A 22,529-nucleotide genomic window follows, 5' to 3' on the forward strand; every position below is an offset into this window, starting at 1 on the left:
CAAACCAGCTTACAATCACCTTCCCTTCCCCTCCCCACAACAGATACCCTGTGAGGTAGGTGGGGCTGAGAGAGTGACTAGCCCAAGGTCACCCAGCTGGCTTCATGTGTAAGAGTGGGGAAACAAATCCAGTTCACCAGATTAGCCCCCACCGCTGTGTGGAGGAATGGGTGATCAAGCCTGGTTCTCCAGATCAGACTCCACTGCTGCAAACCACCGTTCTTAACTACTATACCACGCTGGCTCTCTCTTGGGGGGCTCCTGTGCTGTTTGTCTGCCTGCCATGTAGGACAGCTGTGTGTTGTGTGTGTGTGTGGTTAAGGGTCCTGCCAGGTATGGGGGCTCTCACTTCAGCATTCCCAGGGTGTGGGGTTTGACCACTGTGGCTTCTTGTAGATAGAGATAAGAGCGAATATCCAGTACATTTGATTAACCAGCAACACGCAATCCCTGTGAAAACCAGCTAACAAAGCTTTTACTGTTCTGGGCCATTTGTGTAACACTTTCAGGTTTTCAAAGTGCTTAATGCATATTATTGTGCTGCAGTCCTTACGACAGCATTGAAAGAGGTCGATGTTGTTATCCCCATATCTCAGATGGGGAGTGAGAGTGAGCAGCTGGCCTAAGGCGAGAGTTTAGGCTCTGTGGGCCCAGTGGCCCATCTACTGTGCTTCACCAGTTTCTTTCTATGTTGGTTCTGTCATTCTTTTTCCTTGCAGTGTGGTATCGGCTGGGCTGGCAATGGCTTTGTGTGTGGAAAAGATGTTGACATTGATGGTTATCCTGATGAAGAACTCTCATGCTCAACTGAAAGCTGCCGGAAGGTAAGACAATTTGGGGAGATGGATTGGAAATTATCTCAAATATGTCCTTTGTTGAAACCACAGTCTGTTAGAAATTAATTTGATGAAATGGGATTGTGGTTAGAAAGAGTCTGATCAGAGCACCCAATAAAACACAGATAAAGACTTTTGTCTTAAGCAAAACAAATTCTTTACTCTCCAAAGAGGGTAGGGTTACATGGATTAAAACAACAACAATTTCTTTCTACATGACTAGTTCCCTACAAAACTTGTTAGTTTGCACTAACAGGTATCTACAGGCTTAAAATCCATCTTTGCTCCTAAGAGCAGAGAGGCCTTGCATCTGGTCGGTGTAAGATCCAGACGTGACTGACTCTGCTGCCTCTTCTAAACAAAAGACAGCAATTAAAAACAATTGCAGGTACGTGACTTTTGGCATATACTCAATGGTGATTTGCTGACCAATAGAATAAAGACACATGTCATTACATCATTTTCTTGAGACTAACTAAACTGTCAATACAAACAAATTAACTCTTAACTGTCTGACAGAAATGGAACCCGCATTGTATTCCGAACACAGTCCTTGTGATAAATTAATACATAAATAAAGGTCATAGAAAGGGGAGAAACTGGGCCAGCCCTCTGAATTCCAGTTGCGTCTTCCAACCGTTTACTTCTTCCCCAACCACTGCACAGGACAACTGCAAGTATGTTCCAAACTCTGGGCAGGAAGATGCTGATGGAGATGGAATTGGAGATGCCTGCGATGATGATGCAGATGGGGATGGCATTCCTAATGACCAGGTACTAGTGATAGACAGCTTTGAGTTTCCATAGGATTTTCTCGTTTCTGTCTCTTCTTTCCACTTAGTTGGCCTGTAAAAACCAAAATCCAAACTTTTCAAAAATGCACATTAGAAAGCAGTAAGGTAAAAATCAATCCATATACTGAATTTTGGGTCTCTACTTTATAGATGTCTATAAAATTATCCATGGTATGGGGAGAGTGGAAAGGGAGAAGCTTTTCTCCCTCTCTCATAATACCAGAAAGCAGGGTAATCTGCTGAAGCTGGAGGGTGACAGATTCAAAATGGATAAAAGGAAGTATTTCTTCACACAACGCATAGTTAAATTGTGGAACTCCCTGTCCCAGGATGTGGTGATGGCTGCCAACTTGGAAGGCTTTAAGAGGGGAGTGGACATGTTCACGAAGGAGAGGGTTATTCATGACTTCTAGTAAAAATGGACACTAGTCATGATGCATACCTATTCTCTCCAGGATCAGAGGAGCATGCCTGTTATATTAGGTACTTTGGAACACAGGCCGGATAATGTTGCTGCGGTTGTCTTGTTTGTGGGCTTCCTAGAGGCACCTGGTTGGCCACTGGGTGAACAGACTGTTGGACTTGATGGACCTTGGTCTGATCCAGCATGGCCTTTCTTATGTTCTTATGTACTTACACTATGTTCAAAACAACAGCCTATGGTGCCATAACACATCACCAAGAACACACATAACTACATGTTCTGTACATGTTGCGAGTGTCCCTGATGCAATAAGACAGAATGGACCCTCCTTCGGGTCTTATCTGGACCATAGAAACTGTATGTTCTCATGGAGTGTGTCTTTGGAGTGCTTGTTCGCTTGTAACAAACAACTGACCTTCAAGGGTGATAAGTTGAGGCCTCTTGGCTATCTCTAGCTGGAGCAAGAAGATACACTTGTTTCAGAGAGAGACACGACAGGGTAGTACTTCTTAGGAAGATAGAGAAGGATAAAGGATACTAAAATGACTGCACTTTGGTCAATGGAAAGGTCTAGCAAAAGTAGAGAAAATGGCTTAGAAAATGCAGGGTTTTCATTTCTGTCATAAGGACACCAGGGAGGTGAAAATGTAGTTTTATCAGTTTCCCCTCACTTCTCCGGGTCAGTTAGACCCCACTTTTTGTGACAATTATATTTGTCAGGTGTTCCTGTGTCTGAGGATCTATTGTCAAGACAGTGCATTTCTAAAGCCAACACGTAGATGAAAAATGGTATGCCATAACACGAAGCTGCCTTATACCATGCAAGGCCATTGGTTTATGAAGGTCAGTACTGTTTGCTCTGACTGGCAGCAGCTCTTCATGGTCTCATATCACACACAAAAAGCCCATTTTGTCCATGACATTGCCTTTTTGGGGACAGCAGCGTGCTACTGTGGGAAAAGCAAGATGGGACAGGCCTTTCTGCTGAGTGTCTTCTGTTTGTAGAAAATAAGTAGGATCATAATGATTATATAATCAAGTGTTTGCTCAGGCAGAGACCAGCATTTGCCGGAGTCACATATGGCATTCTTAAAACTACCATCCTAATCTTCGTAAATTAAGATGGTTTCAGAGAGTAGTTGTGTTGGTCTGCAGTAGAACAGCTAGATTAGAGTCCAGTAGCACCTTAGAGACCAACCAGATTTTCGCAGTATAAGTCTTCGAGGGTCAAAGCTGACAAAGAAAGCTTTGACTTTTGAAAGTTTATACCTAGAAAATCTTGTCGGTCTCTATCGTGCTACTGGACTCAAATCTAACTGGATAAACGAAGAAACAGATCAGTGTGACTAGATAGGCATCTACTTTTTCTGTTGGGTCTGTCCTGTAGAAACAGAAAGCCGTTTATCTACAGTTCTCAGGTGAAACTTCTCCATTGCAACATCAAGGATCGTGGAATATGATTCAACCCTTTCCTGGCCTTGTGTTGAAGGTCTGGCCTTGCTTGCCTGCAGCCATACAGCTCCAAACAACTACTTCTCAACAACAGCGAGTACCTGACGAAGGGAACTTTGACTCTCAAAAGCTTATACCCTGAAAATCTTGTTGGTTTCTAAGGTGCTACTGGACTTGAATCTAGCTCAGATAGAAATACAAATCCCAGAACTAGCCCCTGCAATAAACTTGGAGTCAAGTCAGTCCCCATATCTGCAAATGTAAAGCTATCATGGATCTAAACGACATCTGCTGTACCATCAGGGGTTCCTTTCTTTGCACATTTTCTAACGTGATCTGTGCCATTAAGTGATCTGCCATCAATGTCTTTCTGCCGTTTTCACAGGCCAAACAAGTCTATTTGTACTCAAGGATAAAAGGACACGAATCAGACATTAAAATAGTACTAAAAAATGCTGTATGTACACAAAAACTGTTTCAAATGGAGATTTCATCATGAAGCACCTATGTGTGATTCGTTAGCAAATCTGTGGAACAACCTCAAAAGACATAAGAGCATCTGTTCAGTACAGAAAATTATAGTGGGTTGGATTCAGCAGACTTTTTTGCTCAATCTTAAGCCAATTCCCCTCCTTATTACTATTATCATCCCACCTGGCTTTTGTTCATACAAGTCCTATGATCCCCAACATCACCTTTTTGGTAGTCAAAGGGGACCCCTTCCCTCATTTTTAACCAGTGGAACAGCTGGCTGGATCCAACCGACTGGACCTCAATGGTGTTGGAAGGCTTAACTCTGTTTCAGATTGCACTGTTATTGTCTCTCCTTATTCTGGCCTACAAAAGTGTATGTTGTGATACATTTGTTAGTCTTTTAAGCTGTCACAACGTTCTTTGTTGCTTTCACTAGCAGCACAATGTTGTTTGCAAAAGCAAGGTCAGTAAAGAGTCATGAGCACTACAGCTGTGGGAAGGATGGAGTCAAGAGAAGTTTGCCTTTCTCTTTTTTAGGATAACTGTGTCCTCGCTTCTAATGTCAACCAGAAAAACAGTGACCAGGATATCTTTGGAGATGCTTGTGACAATTGCCGTATGGTCTTAAACAATGACCAGCGAGACACAGATGGAGACGGCAAAGGAGATGCCTGCGATGATGACATGGATGGAGATGGTGGGTGAATGGTGACACATTACTGCCTACAGTAAACTTGACACTCAGGCACCTAGTATGTACACATCAAATGTTAGGCACTGCCATTATCCAACCACCTGGGAACTTTGTGGGGCAGGACCTTCCTGCTTCCTCTTACTACTGCAGCCTATTGAAATTTTGTTCCTGAGGGGTCAGCAGGGAACAACATCATGGTAAAGTTGGGGTCTGCAGAGTGAGGGTGGAATCACTGCCCCCCCCCCAGTCTCCAAAATTCAGTGCTGTTCCATTGGAGGAACTACATGGTGAATACTTGCTAACCGAAGTCTTTCCACAAGATGCAAAGGAATGTTCCCATACATCTGCCAGGGCTTTTCAAGCCCCCCTTTTCTAAATCAACCTTCCCCAGCTAACCAAAAAGCTTCTTCTCGATACTGAGACATTCTCTGAAGTGGTAGGAACCTCATCATAAGGGCCTACAGTCAAAATCAGGAAAGTCCCTGAAGTGCTTCCTCAGACCTCTGTAGCTCTTGGCCTCCCCCCCCCCCATCTTATTTGTATCCCATCTTTTTTTGAAGGAGCTCAAGATGACATGTGCTTTATTTTCATAACAACTCTGTGAAGCAGAGAGACAGTAGGTAGTTGAGGTCCCCCAGTATGTTTCATGGCCAAATGGGGGGTAAGAACATAGATTTTTCCAGTTTGTCTATCCAGTATGCTGCCAAGGTTTAGTTTTTCTAGTTTTACATACTGGTAGAGTGACCAAAATAAAATGTTGACTTTATATCATAATTTCCTTTAGGTATTAAAAATGTTTTGGATAACTGTCCAAAGGTTCCCAATCGAGAACAGCAAGATAGGGATAACGATGGCGTAGGTGATGCTTGTGACAGCTGCCCAGATATTAGCAATCCCAATCAGGTGAGTGATTGAAAGAAATTTCATTATTTTTATTTATTTAAAATCTGCCTTGCTCATTCCTTTTTTTTAATTTTATTTAGCTGCATGAGAAATTTTAACCAAGGAGCCACATGCCACTGGATACTAATTCAGAGAAATCCATCACTGCCTGGATTTTCTCATCCACACAGAGGGTGGTTCGCTTGTGATCATTTATCTTCCCCCTCTCACTGTTCCCTGATATCAGCAGAGGTTTTCCTCCATGACTTTTATTAAAAATGTGAGCTGGTTTGCGCTATTACTTCATGGTGCCATAGTGCTATTCCCCAGTCTCCTCACTGCTATTAAACAACAAATTCAGTAATCCTGCATCCAATCTCTTGGGAGAAATTTGAGCAACAACCTCCAGTTAGGCTGCACCTCAGCTACAGCTAACTTTAGCTAGCAACTCCAACCTCTCCCTATCAAATCCCCACCCCATATACATACAGCCAATGTGGCAGCTATCGGTGCATTGCCTGGAGGTTTCAGGTAAGATGACAAATTGTGCTGACTATGAGACAGTGGTGGAGAGAAACTATAAACTGCAAAAACAACAACAAACCAAAAAACAAAAATCCCAACAAGTGGCTTCTGGGAAAATTGGGACTATAACAGGGAAGGCATAGGAGAATAATGGAGTGATGATGTTGCTCCTGGGATCATCATAATTGTGGGTTATAGGAATGATGATCATAGTACCACATTTGACTGACGTGGAACCATTCTCAAAATCTTCACTGAACAAGTATGCTATTATTGTTTCAATTAAAAAGTCTAAAAAAGGGGGAAGCAATCTTTAACCATGACAAAGAGGCTGTGCTATTTCCTGATTCAAGTAGGACCCCGCAACCTATGCACATTAACATAGTAGTAACTGAGGTACAAACCACCATTCTGCCTTCTCAAATATGGTCCTCTCTGCTCATTAAGCAGAGTCACGCCTTTCTGAGCCGATTGATTTCAGTGGACTTAGAAGAGTGTAACTCTGCTTAGTATTGCACTGTTAAATTTCTGAAAGATATTTGTTGAGTCTCTTGCAACAATGAGATTTCTCTACTATTTAATATTGTAATGTTTTTTCTGTTTCTGTTCACAGTCAGATATTGACAATGACCTGGTCGGGGATTCCTGTGACACAAATCAAGACAGGTAGAGTAATGCTTGCTCTGATGTACTTGCAAGACTTATGTACAACAGCGCCCAGCCAGACTCAGCCCTGGCACGAGCTGGCATCCTTGTGTTGCTTTTGTTGGAGTGGCTCTTACATCTTCCAGAGTAAAATTTAACTTTGCCTCCTTTTCAAACCATTGTATCAATTAGTTGGACCACTATGACATTACATTCCCTTCTCCCTGGAAAATTATAAATAATTATAAACATTCACTAAGGTCAGAAAAGTAATCATGCCCTTCCAGTGACATATAATATTGCAATGTTGTTTTGTGCGGCTGTACCATGAAAACTGTGCAGAAAATATTTTTCCAATGTAGGACAAAGAAACCGAGTCTATTTTTCTTGTATATCTTATCTGCAAAATAAACAAAAATTGTCACAAGTGTGGAAATTATTTGCTGGTTGATAGGTTGTGGGTTTTTTTGCCTTCGTTTTCAGAACCACACTCATACCTCACAGATATTGCGGGTGCGGTTCCAAACCATCACAATAAAGCGAGTCACATGACGTTTTTGGTTTCCCAGTGCATATAAAAGTTATATTGACACTACACTGTAGCATTACAGTAGCAATAGCATTATGTCTAAAAGACCGTGTCATAATCATGGAAAAGTTTGAAATATTGCGAGAATTACCAAAATGTGATGCAAAGACATGAAGTGAGCATATGCTGTTGGAAAAATGGCGTCGATAGACTTGCTCAAAGACGCAATATCTGTGTCAGGCCTCAGTAATCCAATGCGTTCCTGGCAATAACTTTTCTCCAGACGGTACAGCGAGTTAAAAGTTTATTACAGAAAGTCAGTGGTTTCAGCAGGTAAAAGACTTAAGGCTAGAATACAGGCATGGGGGAATAGTGATACATATATAGGGCAGATACAATAGGGAAGATTAGGTTTGAGAAACAAAGAAACAATACAGAATTTAACTACCGGCAAGTACTTAAGCAAACGCATACAGAAAATAAACGCGCGCGTTAACAGGCTGATCTTCCCGGGCTCCGTCATTGTTTTGCGGGACCCGGTATCAGGTCGGCGATTTCCTGGGCGGGTCTCCATTGAGGTGTAGATCTTGGGAGGGAGACCGGGTGTAAACAGGGGAAGGGACGGAGTGCAAAAACTCCATTTTGGCTGTGGGGAAAACCATCTTGTTTCATTCCAGGGTTGACAGAGAGCCTATCTGACAATCTGTGAAGTGCAATAAAGTGAGGCACAGTAAAATGCGGTGTGCCTGTATATATTGGGGGGGGGGGCACTGACAGACATTGGAAGGATGATGTCCTCTTTTCCAAAAGTCCAACAATCTGTTATGAAAGGCAGAAATATTGATTACGTTTATATCCCACCTCCCTTCCATGAAACTCACGTCAATGTACATGAGGTTGCCCAGCAGTCTCCTACCCAGGTGCTTAGTAGACCTAGGCTTCCTGTTCAGTTGCTGCCTCATTGTCCAGGCCCTCACTCGAAAGAAGCGTGTGAGCAACATACCATTGGCGCCCAATTCTCTCTTCTTATATATCATAGGAACTAACAGAGTGTTTCTTGCCTCCCTGCTTTCCTCCTAGTGATGGAGACGGGCACCAAGACAGCACTGACAACTGTCCCACAGTCATTAACAGCTCCCAGCTAGACACTGATAAGGATGGCCTGGGGGATGAATGCGATGACGATGACGACAATGATGGAATTCCCGACCTTATTCCTCCTGGCCCTGATAATTGCCGTCTGGTTCCTAACCCAGGACAGGAGGACGACAACAGTATGTATTGCCTGTTTCTTCTTCCTCCTCTTCCCTTCTACTGTAGTTTTTCCACCCTGTGGGCCGAATACAATACCTCTTCAAAGGAAAATGTAATAGAAGAAGACAGAAGAGTTGATTTTTATACCGCACTTTTCTCTGCCTTTAAGGAGTCTCAAACCAGCTTACAATCACCTTCCTTTCCCCTCCCCACGACAGACATCTTGTGCTGTAGGTGGGGCTGAGAGACTTCTGAGAGAACTGTGACTAGCCCAAGGTCACCCAGCAGGTTTCATATGGAGGAGTGGGGAAACAAACCCGGTTCACCAGATTAGAGTCCTCCACTCTTAACCGCTACACCACATAGACCTATACTATCAGTGACAGGATTTGAAATTTCCAACCTGTTGTTGAACAGAGTCTTGTGAAGACATGAAGCTGTCTGTCAAGGGCTATCTCTTCTTTTCACCATTAGAGGCAGTCCAAAATTGGTCTCTCTCTCATGCAGTTCCTACATATCTCTGAGGTTTGCATTGAATGTCAAACATTTTCTGTGGGTGATACTCATGTCACTTTTATACAATAACAAGACAGACAACATCCCTGATGTGTGTCGTGCTTGTGTGTCCAGGTGATGGAGTTGGCGATATCTGTGAATCGGATTTTGACCAGGACACTGTGATTGATCAGATTGATGTTTGTCCTGAAAATGCAGAGATCACTCTCACGGATTTCAGGGCTTACCAGACTGTAGTTCTGGATCCAGAAGGTGATGCTCAGATTGATCCAAACTGGGTGGTTCTAAACCAGGTAAAACACGCTGTGATATCTAAAAACTGCTAAGAACAATAGGTTGTGAAACAAACAAAAGCTGCCCTCCAACCTTGTTTGAACAAATACGCTTCTGCACTTCATCATTTAGTTGGGGGCTTAGGCAGCAGTCTGGAACTTTTATTAGGGGACAAAGAACATCAAATTTGTTGTTCACAAATTATCCAAAGTGAAATTTACTACACTAATTAACGTAGTGTGCTTGGATCTGAATTGCCATCTGTGCAAGCAGAAGCTCCCTTTGCTCAGGGGGAAGATTGCCTCCCGCTGCAGCCTCTTGTTTTGCATAGCAGACTGCCAACCTCTTGAGCATCTTTTTTTAGGGAGTTGCATCCAAAGGGGGAGGGAACTGGTGACTCCCTAAGTGTAAGTGTTGTTGCATATGCAAGTGGAGGTTTGGATCCAACCTCAAACCCAATAGTTGGGCTCGTATAATGGTTTTTGAAAGTGAAGGGCAAAGCAGAGAAGGAAATGTAGGTTGGAGGATGCAGAGGAGAGAGAAAGATAGGGTGACTTCAGAATATGGTGGTGGAAAGAGCCATCAAGGGGAGGGTTGGGGTCACTGGGGATGTGGGGGTAGGTAGTTGTTAATTTCCTGCATTGTGCAGGGGGTTGGACTAGATGACCCTGATGGTACCTTCCAACTCTATGATTCTAAGTTGCAGTTGACTTATGACAACCCCGTGGGGTTTTCAAGGGACCAGACTAACAGAGGTGGGTTTGCCATTGCCTGTCTCTGTAGCAACCCTGGACTTCCTTGATGGTCTCTCATCCAAGTACTAACCAGGGCCAACCCTGCTATGCTTCCTAGATCTGACAAGATCAGGCTAGCCGGGGGCATCCAGGTCAGGGTATACTTGCTAAATATATTCTACCAGCTCAGAATATACCAGCTACATAGTTTCCAAACTAGATACTTGCTTTTGAAAATAAAATTCCATACATTATAGGAAGCTATTTCTCGTAAATAAAGGAAGCCACAGCCTTCAGTTTGCAAGATCTGAGCAAGGCTGTCAAAGATAGGACATTTTGGAAGACTTTCATTCATAGGGTCGCCATGAGTCGGAAGCAACTTGACGACACTTAACACACACACACACATTTCCAGTACAATACTTGCTAGCAGCTACAGTTGAGTCATTGGAAGACTTGGTGTTTGAATTTTTATGTGGCGGTACATTAATTGTTTGAAAGACAGCCAAAGGAGATTTGTCCGACTCACTAGGTGACACAGAGAGGAGCAGATGAGGCATGCAGTTTTTTCCTACCTTTCGGTTGTGATTGTAACAAAGGAAAGACACCTACTCCAGTTCTTTGCTTTAACAATGTTACTTGTATCTGTTGTAGGGCATGGAGATTGTGCAGACCATGAACAGTGATCCTGGACTTGCCGTAGGTATGGGCTTGTTTTTCTGATCATGCAGCTCTCCACAAATACAAAAAGTGTCTGCACATGGATCTTTGCTCCATTGGCGCTGAAGTTCCAGATTCAAGGGGCTCTTTACAGTGCTCTTTAGTGCATGTGCATGCAGAGAGAGATTGAGACTAACAGATGAGCAGTGCTGTCTGCTGTGAAAGCATGACTCCTTCGATGCGCATGGAGAAGGGAAGGGAGTTCCAGATTGAGTTCAGGCTTCTCCTTCTCACCTGAGGGCAAGGGAATGACTTAGCATTTGAGCATGCGTTTTGCATAGATGAGGTCCTAGATTCAGTCCCCAATACCTTTGGTTAAAAAGCCTCAAGTTAGCAGGAGAAGAAAATACTTCTGACTTATTTTTTTAAACTTATATGCTACTTTTCTCCCTCGTGGGATCCCAAAGCAGCTTATCCCATTGTTCTCCCCTTCCCCTACTCTACCCTCGCTACAACAATAACCACCTTATGAGGTAGGTTAGGCTGGGAGACTGACAGGCTGAAGGTCACCCAGCAAGCTTCCATGGTAGAGCTGGGATTTGAACCCAGATCCTATTCTGACCCTCCCAGTGCCAGTGCCAGGTTTTGGGAGGCCCTGGGCAAACAGTGCCCAGGACCCCCCTTCTGCCCACCACCAGGCCTCCCTCATGCCTCCCTTTCCAACATTCCACCTGTGCTTTTTAAATTTATGTGCGTTATTTATACACCACCTTTCTTCCCAATGGGGACCCAAAGGGGCTTACATAATTCTCTTTCCTCCATTTCCTCCTCACAACAGCCCTATTAGGTAGGTTAGGCCGAGAGTGCATGACTGGGTGGGTGTGCACATTCGCTCCTTTCCGTGGCTGCAGGGGGTGCATTTTTGGGGGTAGAGACCCCAAACCTTCAGCGGAGCTTCAGACGAGCCTTCTTAAGAGACCCCCCAAGTTTTGTAAACATTGGGTCAGGGGGTCCCGAGATATGGGCTCCACCCCTTTTCCCTCCCCCCTTTTCCATTTCCGTGGCTGCAGGGGGCGCTTTTTGGGGGTGCAGCCCCCAAACATTCAGCATAGCTTCAGACGAGCCTTCTTAAGAGACCCCCCAAGTTTTGTAAACATTGGGTTAGGGGGTCCCGAGATATGGGCTTTCCCCTTTTCCCTATTGGGATGAATGGATCACCCGATCCTGTATGCATCTCCAGAGTGGCAAATCCAAGGCAAAACCTCCCATGCTTAAATAGTATCGTATTGGATTACCCAGTCCTCCCAGCCCCTCTTGATGGAACAGAAGACAGCCACAGTAAGACCCCTTTGGGGGCTTTAATCTATAATTTTTCTCCTGTGTGTGTGTGTGTGGGGGGAAAGCAGAGTCTGTGTGTGTGGGGGGGAGGGAGCAGTTTCTGTGGGTGGGGGGTAAGCCAAAGGGGGCTTTTGCCCCTTCTGCCTGGGGTGTGTGTGCCCCCTCGAGTCTCTCTCCCTGGTTTGAGGGGGGGCTTCAGTTGTGTGTCCTCAGGTTTTCCCTCATTCATAAGATCGGTTAGGTCTATTTTGATGCTTGCTCAAAACTGGTTTTCAAATGGACTTAAAAAATGAATTTTCCTGGTCCCGAGTCCGATGCAAAAGGGGAAATTCCACCCCCTCCTGCTCCTTATGCATAGCTAGCTGCCTCTGTCCCTTTCCATGGTTTGCAAACTCCCAGGTGTCAGGTGTTGCTTTGCATGGTTGCAAACGTGTTGCTTTGCAGTTGTGTTGCTTTGCAAACTTCTTCGCACCTGCCCCGCCCTTGCTCCCTGCAGCTCAGCTGTTCGTTGGGGCTCGGAGCTTTGTGTGTGGGCGGCAAGCTCTGCTCAGAGATGCACATTAAGGGGGGGACCCCTTTCGGGGCCCATATCTCAGCCCCCCCTGACCCAATCTTTACAAAACTTGGGGGGTCTTGCAAGAAGGGTCCTTTGAAGCTCCACTGAAAGTTTGGGACCTCTACCCCCAAAAATCCCCCCCCCAAGCTGCGGAAAGGTGCGGTTGTGTTTTTAATGGCTTTATTCAGCTGAATTTTTTTCCCCGAACTTTGAATTCGCGCCGAATTGCATGGACCCGAAGAGGGGGAGTTCGGACTTCGGCATATCCCGAATCCAGACGGGACGAATCCGGCCAAATCCGAACTATACCGATTTTTTTTTATTTCAACAGCCCTAGGAGGGCTTGCAGGCCAATGGGCATGGAAAGGCACACGGGCAGGCGGTGGGGGAGGGGGACAGCTGGAGGGGATCTTTGAGAGTGGGTTCTGCCAGAGGCCCTGGGTCACAGCAGCTGCCCCACTTCAGAGTAGGCTGATGCTGGCCCTGCACTAACCACTATACCACATTGGCTCTGTCTGAGGACTTGTGGAGCTGCGACTAAACTCTACGGGGCTAGACAGACAGTGAGTGTGTATATATAAAATGCCACTAAGTCGCAGCTGACTTATGGCGACCCCCTTTTGGGGTTTTCAAGGCAAGAGACTAAGAGAGGTGGTTTGCCAGTTCTTTCCTATGTAGCAACCCTGGTATTCCTTGGTGGTCTCCCATCCAAATACTAACCAGGACTGACCCTGCTTAGCTTCCGGGATCGGGCTGTACCATGCTGCCTGCCTTCCCTCCCAGACAGACGATAGCCTAACTCGAAAAACTGCATCTCCATCTCCCAGTCAATGCTGCTTCTCACTTAGCGGGGGAGGGGGGGAGAGGTAAATCTCTCTGGTGGTTTGGATTGGGCCTGTTCCTTTGTAATAAAGTTCATATATGAGCTGATCAAGCTCTGTGCCTATGATTTCTCTGGACCTGAGGAGCATACCTATCTATTGAACAGGCTACACAGCTTTCAATGGGGTTGATTTTGAAGGCACTTTCCACGTGAACACAGCAACTGACGATGACTACGCGGGCTTCATTTTTGGTTACCAAGACAGCTCCAGCTTTTATGTGGTGATGTGGAAACAGACTGAACAGACCTACTGGCAAGCAACCCCCTTTCGAGCCGTCGCAGAACCAGGAATTCAGCTGAAGGTGCTAGCTCCTAGCCAAAAATGATCAAAATCTCATGAATGCCATCTTCTAGTAAAGTCTAAAATGAAACTGGCCCCGTGTTTGGCTGGCCTGGTTGCTATTGGAGTAATGAATTAGTTTACTTGGGGCAGGTGCCTGTTTTCCCATAAGAGAATGGAAAACTAATTAATGCTTCTGTTTTGCCTTCATAATTCACATGGAAAGTTAATTTCTTCCTTTTGACTTGTCTGCGCAGGCTGTTAAATCAAAGTCTGGGCCAGGGGAGCACCTCAGGAATTCACTGTGGCATACCGGGGACACTAATGACCAAGTCAGATTGCTGTGGAAAGACCCCCGAAACGTCGGCTGGAAAGATAAAGTTTCCTATCGCTGGTTCCTGCAGCACAGACCTCAAGTTGGCTATATCAGGTAGGACAATGATGCAAAAATGGGGGAAACACCTGTTTTTCAAAGTGTACCTATATGGCACAGATAGGCTTGTAGGTGAGATAGGCTGCAGAGAACCTCTGCCGTGGCAAATTGAGGGTTGTTACTGAGTAATGTGTGAAACAGCTGATTTAAGAAAGAAGAAGAAGAGTTGGTTTTTATATGCCGACTTTCTCTGCCACTTAAGGGAGACTCAAACCGGCTTACAATCACCTTCCCTCCCCCTCCCCACAACAGATGCCCTGTGTGGTAGGTGGGGCTGAGAGAGCTGTGACTTGCCCAAGGTCACCCAGCTGGCTTCATGTGGAGGAACGGGGAAATAAATCCAGTTCACCAGATTAGCCTCCGCCGCTCATGTGAAGGAGTAGGGAATCAAACCCGCTTCTCCAGATCAGAGTCCACTGCTCCAAACCACTGCTCTTAACCACTACACCACGCTGGCTCTCAAAACGAATTATGTGCTAAGAAAATCTGACTTATACAAGATGTGCATTATGGAGTGGAAATCAATCCAATTTGCACACATTGCGAAGAGCTATACAGGCCAAGGGGAAGTTGTCTGAATGCTGAATTGAGTGGGCGGTGCAAATCCCACGCTTGCTTGGTGAAGTGGCACTATTGCAACATCCAGATCGTATCAATGATGGAGGCTTGGTTTTCAGTTTGACTTTTGCCCAATAAACCCAACAGAGATTGCTCTAGGGAGAAACAAGCAGCGTGCATTGTCTGTCCCGAGACGTCAGTCCAGTTATACATTTTTTATTCTTTTGTTTCAAGGTACAGTGCCCCAGTGTTGCTTTGAATGGTGGTCACAGCTAAGGAAATGAGTTTTATAGGTCTCACATGTTGCTTTCCCCCACCATCAGAACTTAACGCTGGGCAGCAAAATCCCCCCTCCCCCCCCACTTCACACATGTATATACACATTTGACTACAAGAGAGGGCTTTGCCAGGCGCTCCCATCAGCCCATTGGCAACCCTGAAGAATGAAGAATATGAAGAATGTAGAATGAAGAATATAAAGAAGTGAATCAGCCCTGTGTTTCAAACCTGGTTTTTACGGTAAAAATTAGAGTTGGAATAAACTCGTATGGATGTCATGGTTAGGCTTGGAAACATGGTTTACAGAACAAATAAGTTCTAGTCTACAGGTGGTGTGTGTCTTCAAGGAGGCAAATCCTCTCTGCTGTTATTCTTTCAGTACAATCCTATGTAGAATTACTCTAGTCTAAGCCCTTAAAGTTGGGTCATGGCAATTAGATTTAAAAAAATTAAAAAAAAATATTTAGTGAATTTAAGTTTTCTAAATATAGTCAAAAAATGTAACCAGGTATTGTCTTTTAAAAATCTATGTAATCTTTTATCTCATGTATAGATGATGTATAGGTGTATAGCCCCATGGCGCAGAGTGGTAAGCTGCAGTACTGCAGTCCAAGCTCTGCTCATGATCTGAGTTCGATCCCAACGGAAGTTGGTTTCAGGTAGCCGGCTCAAGGTTGACTCAGCCTTCCATCCTTCCGAGGTCGGTAAAATGAGTACCCAGCTTGTTGGGGGTAAAGGGAAGATGACTGGGGTTCAGCGTGAAGAAATCAAAAAAATATGCGGGGCACTTCAGCCTGGAACGTGCTGCTAATTACCAAGCATAAACGGCCGTAGTCAAAACCCAGTGAAATCAGTGGGCTTGGACTGGAGTAACTCCAGATAGGACTGGATTGTTTTGATTCTCAGAGCTTGCAATGATGACAGCAAAGATGAAGAACAGTCCTCTCTGCTAATTGAGCTCCTTGCTCTACACTACAGTTCTCAGTTGTTCATCCCCTTCCTGGCTTTAGCCAGGTGTAAACCAGAGAAAAGTTAAACCATTGAATGTTTGCGGGGTGGTGGTGGTGAGGGTGATGCACAGTGCAAGATTTTACTTGTATTAATTTCCTAGCATGACGGACATTTCAACAAGTAACTGCAGTTTTGGCTCACCAGTAATGGTGAAGGGTTGATCTTCAGGGGAAGAAAAGGACTTGCAAGGAGGAACCCACAAGTATGTGTGGGGTGCCTAATCCTTCTCTGCCCGTCAGTTGTCCTCCATACAAGAGTCCCTTCCATCCACAACTTTGTTGTCCCTTTGGCATTTGGTACTTTATCTTCTCTTAGGGCTTGCAGGCCTCTACACACTGGCCTAGGAGTAAGCTCTGTTGTGAAGAAGAGTTGGTTTTTATATGCCGATTTTCTCTACCACTTAAGGGAGACTCAAACTGGCTTACAATCACCTTCCCTTCCCCTCCCCACAACAGACACCCTGTGAGGTAGGTGGGGCTAAGAGAGCTCTAACAGAGCTGTGACTTGCCCAAGGCCACCCAGCTGGTTTGTTTGTAGGAGTGGGGAAACGAATTCAGTTCACCAGATTAGCCTCCACCGTTCATGTGGGGGAGTGGGGAATTAAACCCGGTTCTCCAGATCAGACTCCACCGCTTCAAACCACTGCTCTTAACCACTATACCACGCTGGGACTTGATTCTGAATATACATGTGTAGGATCAGTTACATCAACCTCTTACTTACTTGTTGCACGTTTAAGGGCGAGATTTTATGAAGGCTCTGATCTGGTGGCAGATTCTGGAGTGACCATAGATACCACCATGCGTGGAGGAAGACTCGGCGTTTTCTGCTTCTCTCAGGAAAACATTATTTGGTCCAATCTGAAGTATCGCTGCAATGGTAACCCTTCTCTTATGCCAAAAGTTGCTGTAGAGGGAAAACCTGTTGTGGGGATTGCATGACTGGTTTTGTAGTCTTGGAGAGCTTCTGAAATGTTTTATCCAATGTGACTTGGGCTGTGCCTGGCAGTGGTCAAAGTGAGTGAAGCCAAACTGTGCAACAAGCGATCATTTTAAAAACCACCAACTCTTGGTAATCATGGCACAGGACTGAGCATTTTAAAAATATGAAATCTAATCAGCCCTCACCCAAATCACTTGCTGGAATCCATGGCTGCTCTTGTGCATTCATAGGACCAAGGAGGTATTGGCTTCAGGTGGAGTGATCGCCAAAGTACTTGGGCTACCCCATAAAGGACAATTGACAAAAGCCTAAACCAGCACATCAGTCGAGGCCCGTTATTCTGGACTTATTCACAGAAACAAAGTAGCAGGTTCCCAGAAAAGGGAGTACCGTATATACTCATGTATAAGCCGACCCGCGTATAAGCCGAGGTGCCTAATTTTACCCCAAAAATGGGGAAAAATTAGGCACCCGAGGGTCGGCTTACACAATGCCCCTGCCCCAGGTCGCCCTCCCGCCCGGCCTCCCGGGCCCTCCAGACCCACCCCGACCCCAGTGCCACCCCCTCCCGGGCCCTCCACACCCACCCTGACCCCAGCGCCACCCTAGGGGGGAGGGAGAAGAGCCCCTGAACCCCTTACTCACCGGGAGGACAAGGCCCGCTGATCAGCTGGAGGCGGCGGCAGGGAAGGCACGCAGGCCGGAGGCGGCAGCGGGGCCCTGCCTGAGCGCAGGCAGGCCCTGCTGGCCTCTCCCAGGCCGCAGAGAAGGCGCGGGGGGGGGGGGGGCCTGCCTGAGCGCAGGAAGGCCCCGCTGGCCTCTCCCAAGCCACAGAGAAGGCGCGGGGGTGGTGGCGGCGGGGCCTTCCTGCACTCAGGCAGGCCCTGCTGGCCTCTCCCAGGCCGCAGAGAAGGCGTGCGGGATGGCGGCGGCGGCGGTGGTAAGTTCCCCCTCTCTCCCCCCTCCCCCCTCCTACCGTATTGACCCGCGTATAAGCCGAGTTGGCTTTTTTCAGCCCTTTTTTTGGGCTGAAAAACTCGGCTTATACGCGAGTATATACGGTAATGTTCACACTTAGTTTTTGTCCCTCGCTGCCGTGATGGTTTTGTGCACCACTCACTGTTAGTTTCCAAGTAAACATGCATAGAATTGGGCTGCAGATCATAATTTTATTGCTTATTGTTGACTTACCTTGTTTATAAACCACAAGCCCATTCCTGAAGTGGAGGCCAAAGCTCCTTAGGAGCCAGCGTGGCCCCTATGCTGGCACCTACGCTGGCATGCATGGCACCTACGCTGACGGGGCAAATATGCCGGCGTCCAAGGCTACTGGCCCCTGCTGCCAGCACAGCCACGCTGGCATGGGGGGCATTCCTGGGGCATCTTCCTCACTCCATTGGGTAGCTTCCTCACCCCTTTTGCCCTGAGAACGCCCCCTCGCTCTGTGGTGGTGCTGCATCACATTTTTGGTGGCGTAATCCCGTTGGAGTCAATGGGGTATTTCCCCCTTTTTTGTTTTTTATTTTCTAAACTTTTTTTTTTTTGCCTCCGTCTCTGAGAAGGCAGCGCAGCTGTGCTGCTCCTGGCTGCAGCAGATCTGCCCCCCCCCTTCTGAACTGGGGTGAATCTTTCTTCCCAATGGGGACTCAAAGTAGCTCACACAAAGTGGGGCTCACAGAGTGGCTCACCCTCACAACAACAACCTTGTGGGGTAGGTTAGGCAGGGAGTGTGTGATTGGCCCAAGGTCACCCAGCAGGCTTCCATAGCATGGGTGGGTTGGAAGTTTGAATTATTGTACTGATTCTATTTTTATTGGTCTTGGACTGTATTAAATAAATTTGTTTGTTTAGCATGGGTGGGGATTTGAACATCGGTCTCCCGGATGCCGGCCTGACACGATAACCACTTCACCCCCACTGGCTTTTACTATGTGACACATGTCTAGCCTTGAATTGGTAGATGTATCATGTGCATGTATTAGAATTCCCAGCAGTGATCTTATGATATGTCTTCTCTTGAAGAGACGGCACTTCCGTTTAATGATCGGGGGGAAACAATTTTAAAAATGCACTCTGGTTCCACAGCAACAATGTAAGTGAATCTTTTGATCCCTTTCTTGTTTACAGATACCATCCCTGAGGACTTCCAAGAGTTTCAAGCTCAGCAGTATGGAGTTGGAGATATTTAAGGAAAGGCTGAGAATGGACATTGCTGTGGTGAACAAGCATATATTAAATTCTTGTATGACTTTTTTTGGGTGCGAGTCCACACTACCACTTGTTATGATTGATGTAAAACTCCCAGACCTTTTTTTTTTAATATAAATGTGAAAATAAAAAGATAAAACTTTGTCTTAGCTTGACGTTTCAGAACCGTTAAAGTACAATCCCTGCCATACAGTTTTGCTTGCATTCAAATCAACACAAACGTAAGGGCCTAGCTGTACATCCCATGTAAAAATGTCAACTTTTGCAGGGGGAGGACAGAATTAAGAGAAGAGAAGCAGAGGGGCTGCGTGAATCCTCTCCCTGTTCACTCTTCTGCCATTTCAAATCCCCCTCCTGTGGCTTTTCCCTCTGTGGAGTCCCAAGCATGTCCCAAGCCAGCGTGGTATAGTGGTTAAGAGCGGTGGTTTGGAGTGGTGGACTCTGATCCAGAGAACCGGGTTTGATTCCCCACTCCTCCACATGAGCTGCGGAGGCTAATCTAGTGAACTGGATTTTTTCCCCGCTCCTACACACCAAGCCAACTGGGTAACCTTGGGCAAGTTACAGCTCTGTTAGAGCTCTCTCAGCCCCACCTACCTCACAGGGTGTCTGTTGTAGGGAGGGGAAGGGAAGGTGATTGTAAGCCGGTTTGAGTCTCCCTTAAGTGGTAGAGAAAGTCGGCATATAAAAACCAACTCCTCTTCTTCTTAACCCTTGCAAAGCCTGCTGGTGTGTGCGTGTGTCAATTTGGATCAGAAAAACAAGCTTCTTCTCCCTTGCTCCATTTCACCCTCCTAGACCAGCATCTTTTTTTCTTCTAAACATCTGGACTTTCTGTTATGCATATTCCTGTTACAAGTAGCTAGCCGTTAACACACATACCAGTGAGTTGTAGAGTTGCAAAAATTCACTTGCCTTTGGCTGGTGCAACAGTGAACAAGGCTGGAGGAGTTTCTGGATGGACAATCCCAGTCTAACCATGGCCATATTTACAAATGACATGAGCTTCCATTAATATATCCAGAGAAGGACAGGAAACTATGTGCAGGCACATATGCTGTGGATGCAGTTCCCCAGTCAGATCCATAGGGCACCCAGGTCCCTCTTCGCCACTGGAGGGAGGTTTTTGGGGCGGAGCCTGAGGAGGGCAGAGTTTGGGGAGGGGAGGGACTTCAGTGCCATAGAGTCCAATTGCCAAAGCAGCCATTTTCTCCAGGTGAACTGATCTCTGTTGGCTGGAGATCAGTTGTAATAGCAGGAGATCTCCTGCTGCCACCTGGAGGCTGGCAAGCCTGTAGATCCACCAGGCAGGACTGGCACATGAGTCATCCTTCAAAGGAAACTGAAATTGCAGCAATCCATTGTTTGGAAGGCAAAGTGAGGCCTGAATTTCGTGGGGCATTATTCTAGCATTCCTTAAAGGACTTCTTGACCCTGCAGCTCTGGGCTGGCTGCAGTGCTTGAGTTCTGTTGGATCAGGGACAATCCAGGCCAGTAATCCCATTGGAATTGTCTCATTACTTTTTACCCAGCCAGTGTATGTATGCTGAGACTCCTCTGGCTCCATTGGCTTCCAAGAGGTGAAAAGTAGCCAACATTACTTTCACATGAAGTCAGTCGGCTTGCTAAGTGCTGGAACAGCTGCTAAGACTTTCAGTGTGCAGCCTTAGCTTCTCACACAATGTACCACTGGGACTTAAAAGGGGCACCTGTTAGGGATCTCTGTAAAGGCCCTGAACAGCTTTGCACAGCAGCTTCTTCATCCGCACACAGGGATGCTCAAAATGAAGAAATATGTGTGGTTCCTTTTTGATTATAAGGGCTCTCCTAGTCGCAAGATCCAACATGCAAGTGCATGACTAAAGGCCTAAATCAGCAAACATGACATCATCTTCAACTTAATGCGGGGAACAGATTTCACAAGCTGCTGCAGTGAAAGCTTCCCTGAGATAGGAAAGGTGGGTATGAAACTTAAGCTTCAGTAATGCAACAGGAGAGGGTACCAATACTCAGATCAGGGAGGTGTTTTGTGCTGCAGAACATTCTCTTGAAAGGAAAGGAACAAAGAATGTGGGATACGTAGTGGTTGTGCCATGAATTCACATGTCTCTTTTGCACTTTTTCAATATTACTATTCCATGTATGTGAATGTAAGTGTATTGCTCTGGAAAGTCTGATTATTGTTTGATCTCCCGAAAGCCATTTGATCAACTGGAATTATTTGTAAAAGCAGCAGCCTTTTCTTGGCAGGAAAGAGCTTGGGAGGAGCGCAAGTGCCTGCGCCGGTGTCTGTGCTGCTTGTGCCGGCACCCAGGCCACTTGCACCGCCACGAGAGGCAGGGACGCTGGCAATGGGCTGCTCATACTGGCCTCTCTGCTCTGCCTTGGCTTCCCACTTGCATCCCACTGGCACAAAGCGCCATGCTGGCATGCCGGGGGGCGTTCCCGGGGCATGCTGGGGAGGCGGAGCTGCCAGTAGGCAGCTTCCTGACCCCTTTCGCCTGGGGTACGCCATCCACAACAATAGTGTTGCGGCGCCAGTTTTTTGCTGGCGCAGACTCCCTGTTTTCAATAGGGCAAAATGCCCCATTTTCAAACAACAAATATTTTATAAAGCCAGGAGGCGCCATGGCAGTGCTTCGGCCACGCTGTCCCTGGCCGCCGAAGGCTCAGGAATGGGCTGTTAGCCTGGCCAAAGGAATCTTTAATATGCCAGGCCCTATGGGCTGCAGGGCTCCCGTAAGGTGAGGAAAAGACTTTCGGCTTATCCATAGAATTGCCAATTAGGCTGTTTTAAACTGCATTTTTTGGGCCTTTTGTGAATTCCCCCCCTCCTAGTCTCAGCTGTAGTCAATTAATACTGAAATTAATGATAACATACTGATGAGAAGCTTCCAGACTTTCCCCCCATGGAGAAGATAATACCTCCTTTTTTTTGTTTAAAAGAAATAGCTGTATTAAGGTTTTGATTGCAATGCACCAGGACACCACTCCAGGAACAGGAGGTTCAGAACTGGAATCTCAGGCCCTGGCTCTAATAGCTTATAAATTAGAATATGTAAAGAAGCCAAATCCTGGAAAACTAAATAATTTAAAGCCTACCTCTCTCAAGTCACAGATGTGTGGTAGAAGTTTATATCTGGACTGTATCACCAGGAACAGATTAGGAGATTAAAATGGCTCAGAGGCAAACACTACCCAAGCCATATTGTCGAAGGCTTTCACGGTCAGAGTTCATTGGTTCTTGTTGATTATCTGGGCTGTGTGACCGTGGTCTTGGTATTTTCTTTCCTGACGTTTCGCCCACAGCTGTGGCAGGCATCTTCAGAGGAGTAACACTGGACAGTGT

General features: G+C 46.1%; 1 protein-coding gene across 1 annotated transcript in view; it reads left to right on the plus strand.

The window, feature by feature from the left end:
* THBS4 (thrombospondin 4) overlaps positions 1–19,323 on the plus strand; it is a 50,337-nt gene extending 31,014 nt beyond the window's left edge. The window contains exons 11-22 of the mRNA XM_056848612.1: positions 720–824; positions 1,503–1,610; positions 4,518–4,677; positions 5,459–5,577; positions 6,695–6,747; positions 8,336–8,529; positions 9,140–9,318; positions 10,687–10,735; positions 13,575–13,771; positions 14,007–14,179; positions 16,770–16,909; positions 19,100–19,323. Coding sequence (XP_056704590.1) covers positions 720–824; positions 1,503–1,610; positions 4,518–4,677; positions 5,459–5,577; positions 6,695–6,747; positions 8,336–8,529; positions 9,140–9,318; positions 10,687–10,735; positions 13,575–13,771; positions 14,007–14,179; positions 16,770–16,909; positions 19,100–19,161 — 1,539 coding nt within the window. The 3' untranslated portion in view covers positions 19,162–19,323. The remainder of the gene's footprint in view (positions 1–719; positions 825–1,502; positions 1,611–4,517; positions 4,678–5,458; positions 5,578–6,694; positions 6,748–8,335; positions 8,530–9,139; positions 9,319–10,686; positions 10,736–13,574; positions 13,772–14,006; positions 14,180–16,769; positions 16,910–19,099) is intronic.
* Positions 19,324–22,529: the final 3,206 nt, after the last annotated feature.

The sequence above is a fragment of the Euleptes europaea genome, chromosome 4 (genome assembly GCF_029931775.1).
Source record: "Euleptes europaea isolate rEulEur1 chromosome 4, rEulEur1.hap1, whole genome shotgun sequence".
Taxonomy (NCBI): Eukaryota; Metazoa; Chordata; class Lepidosauria; order Squamata; family Sphaerodactylidae; genus Euleptes; species Euleptes europaea.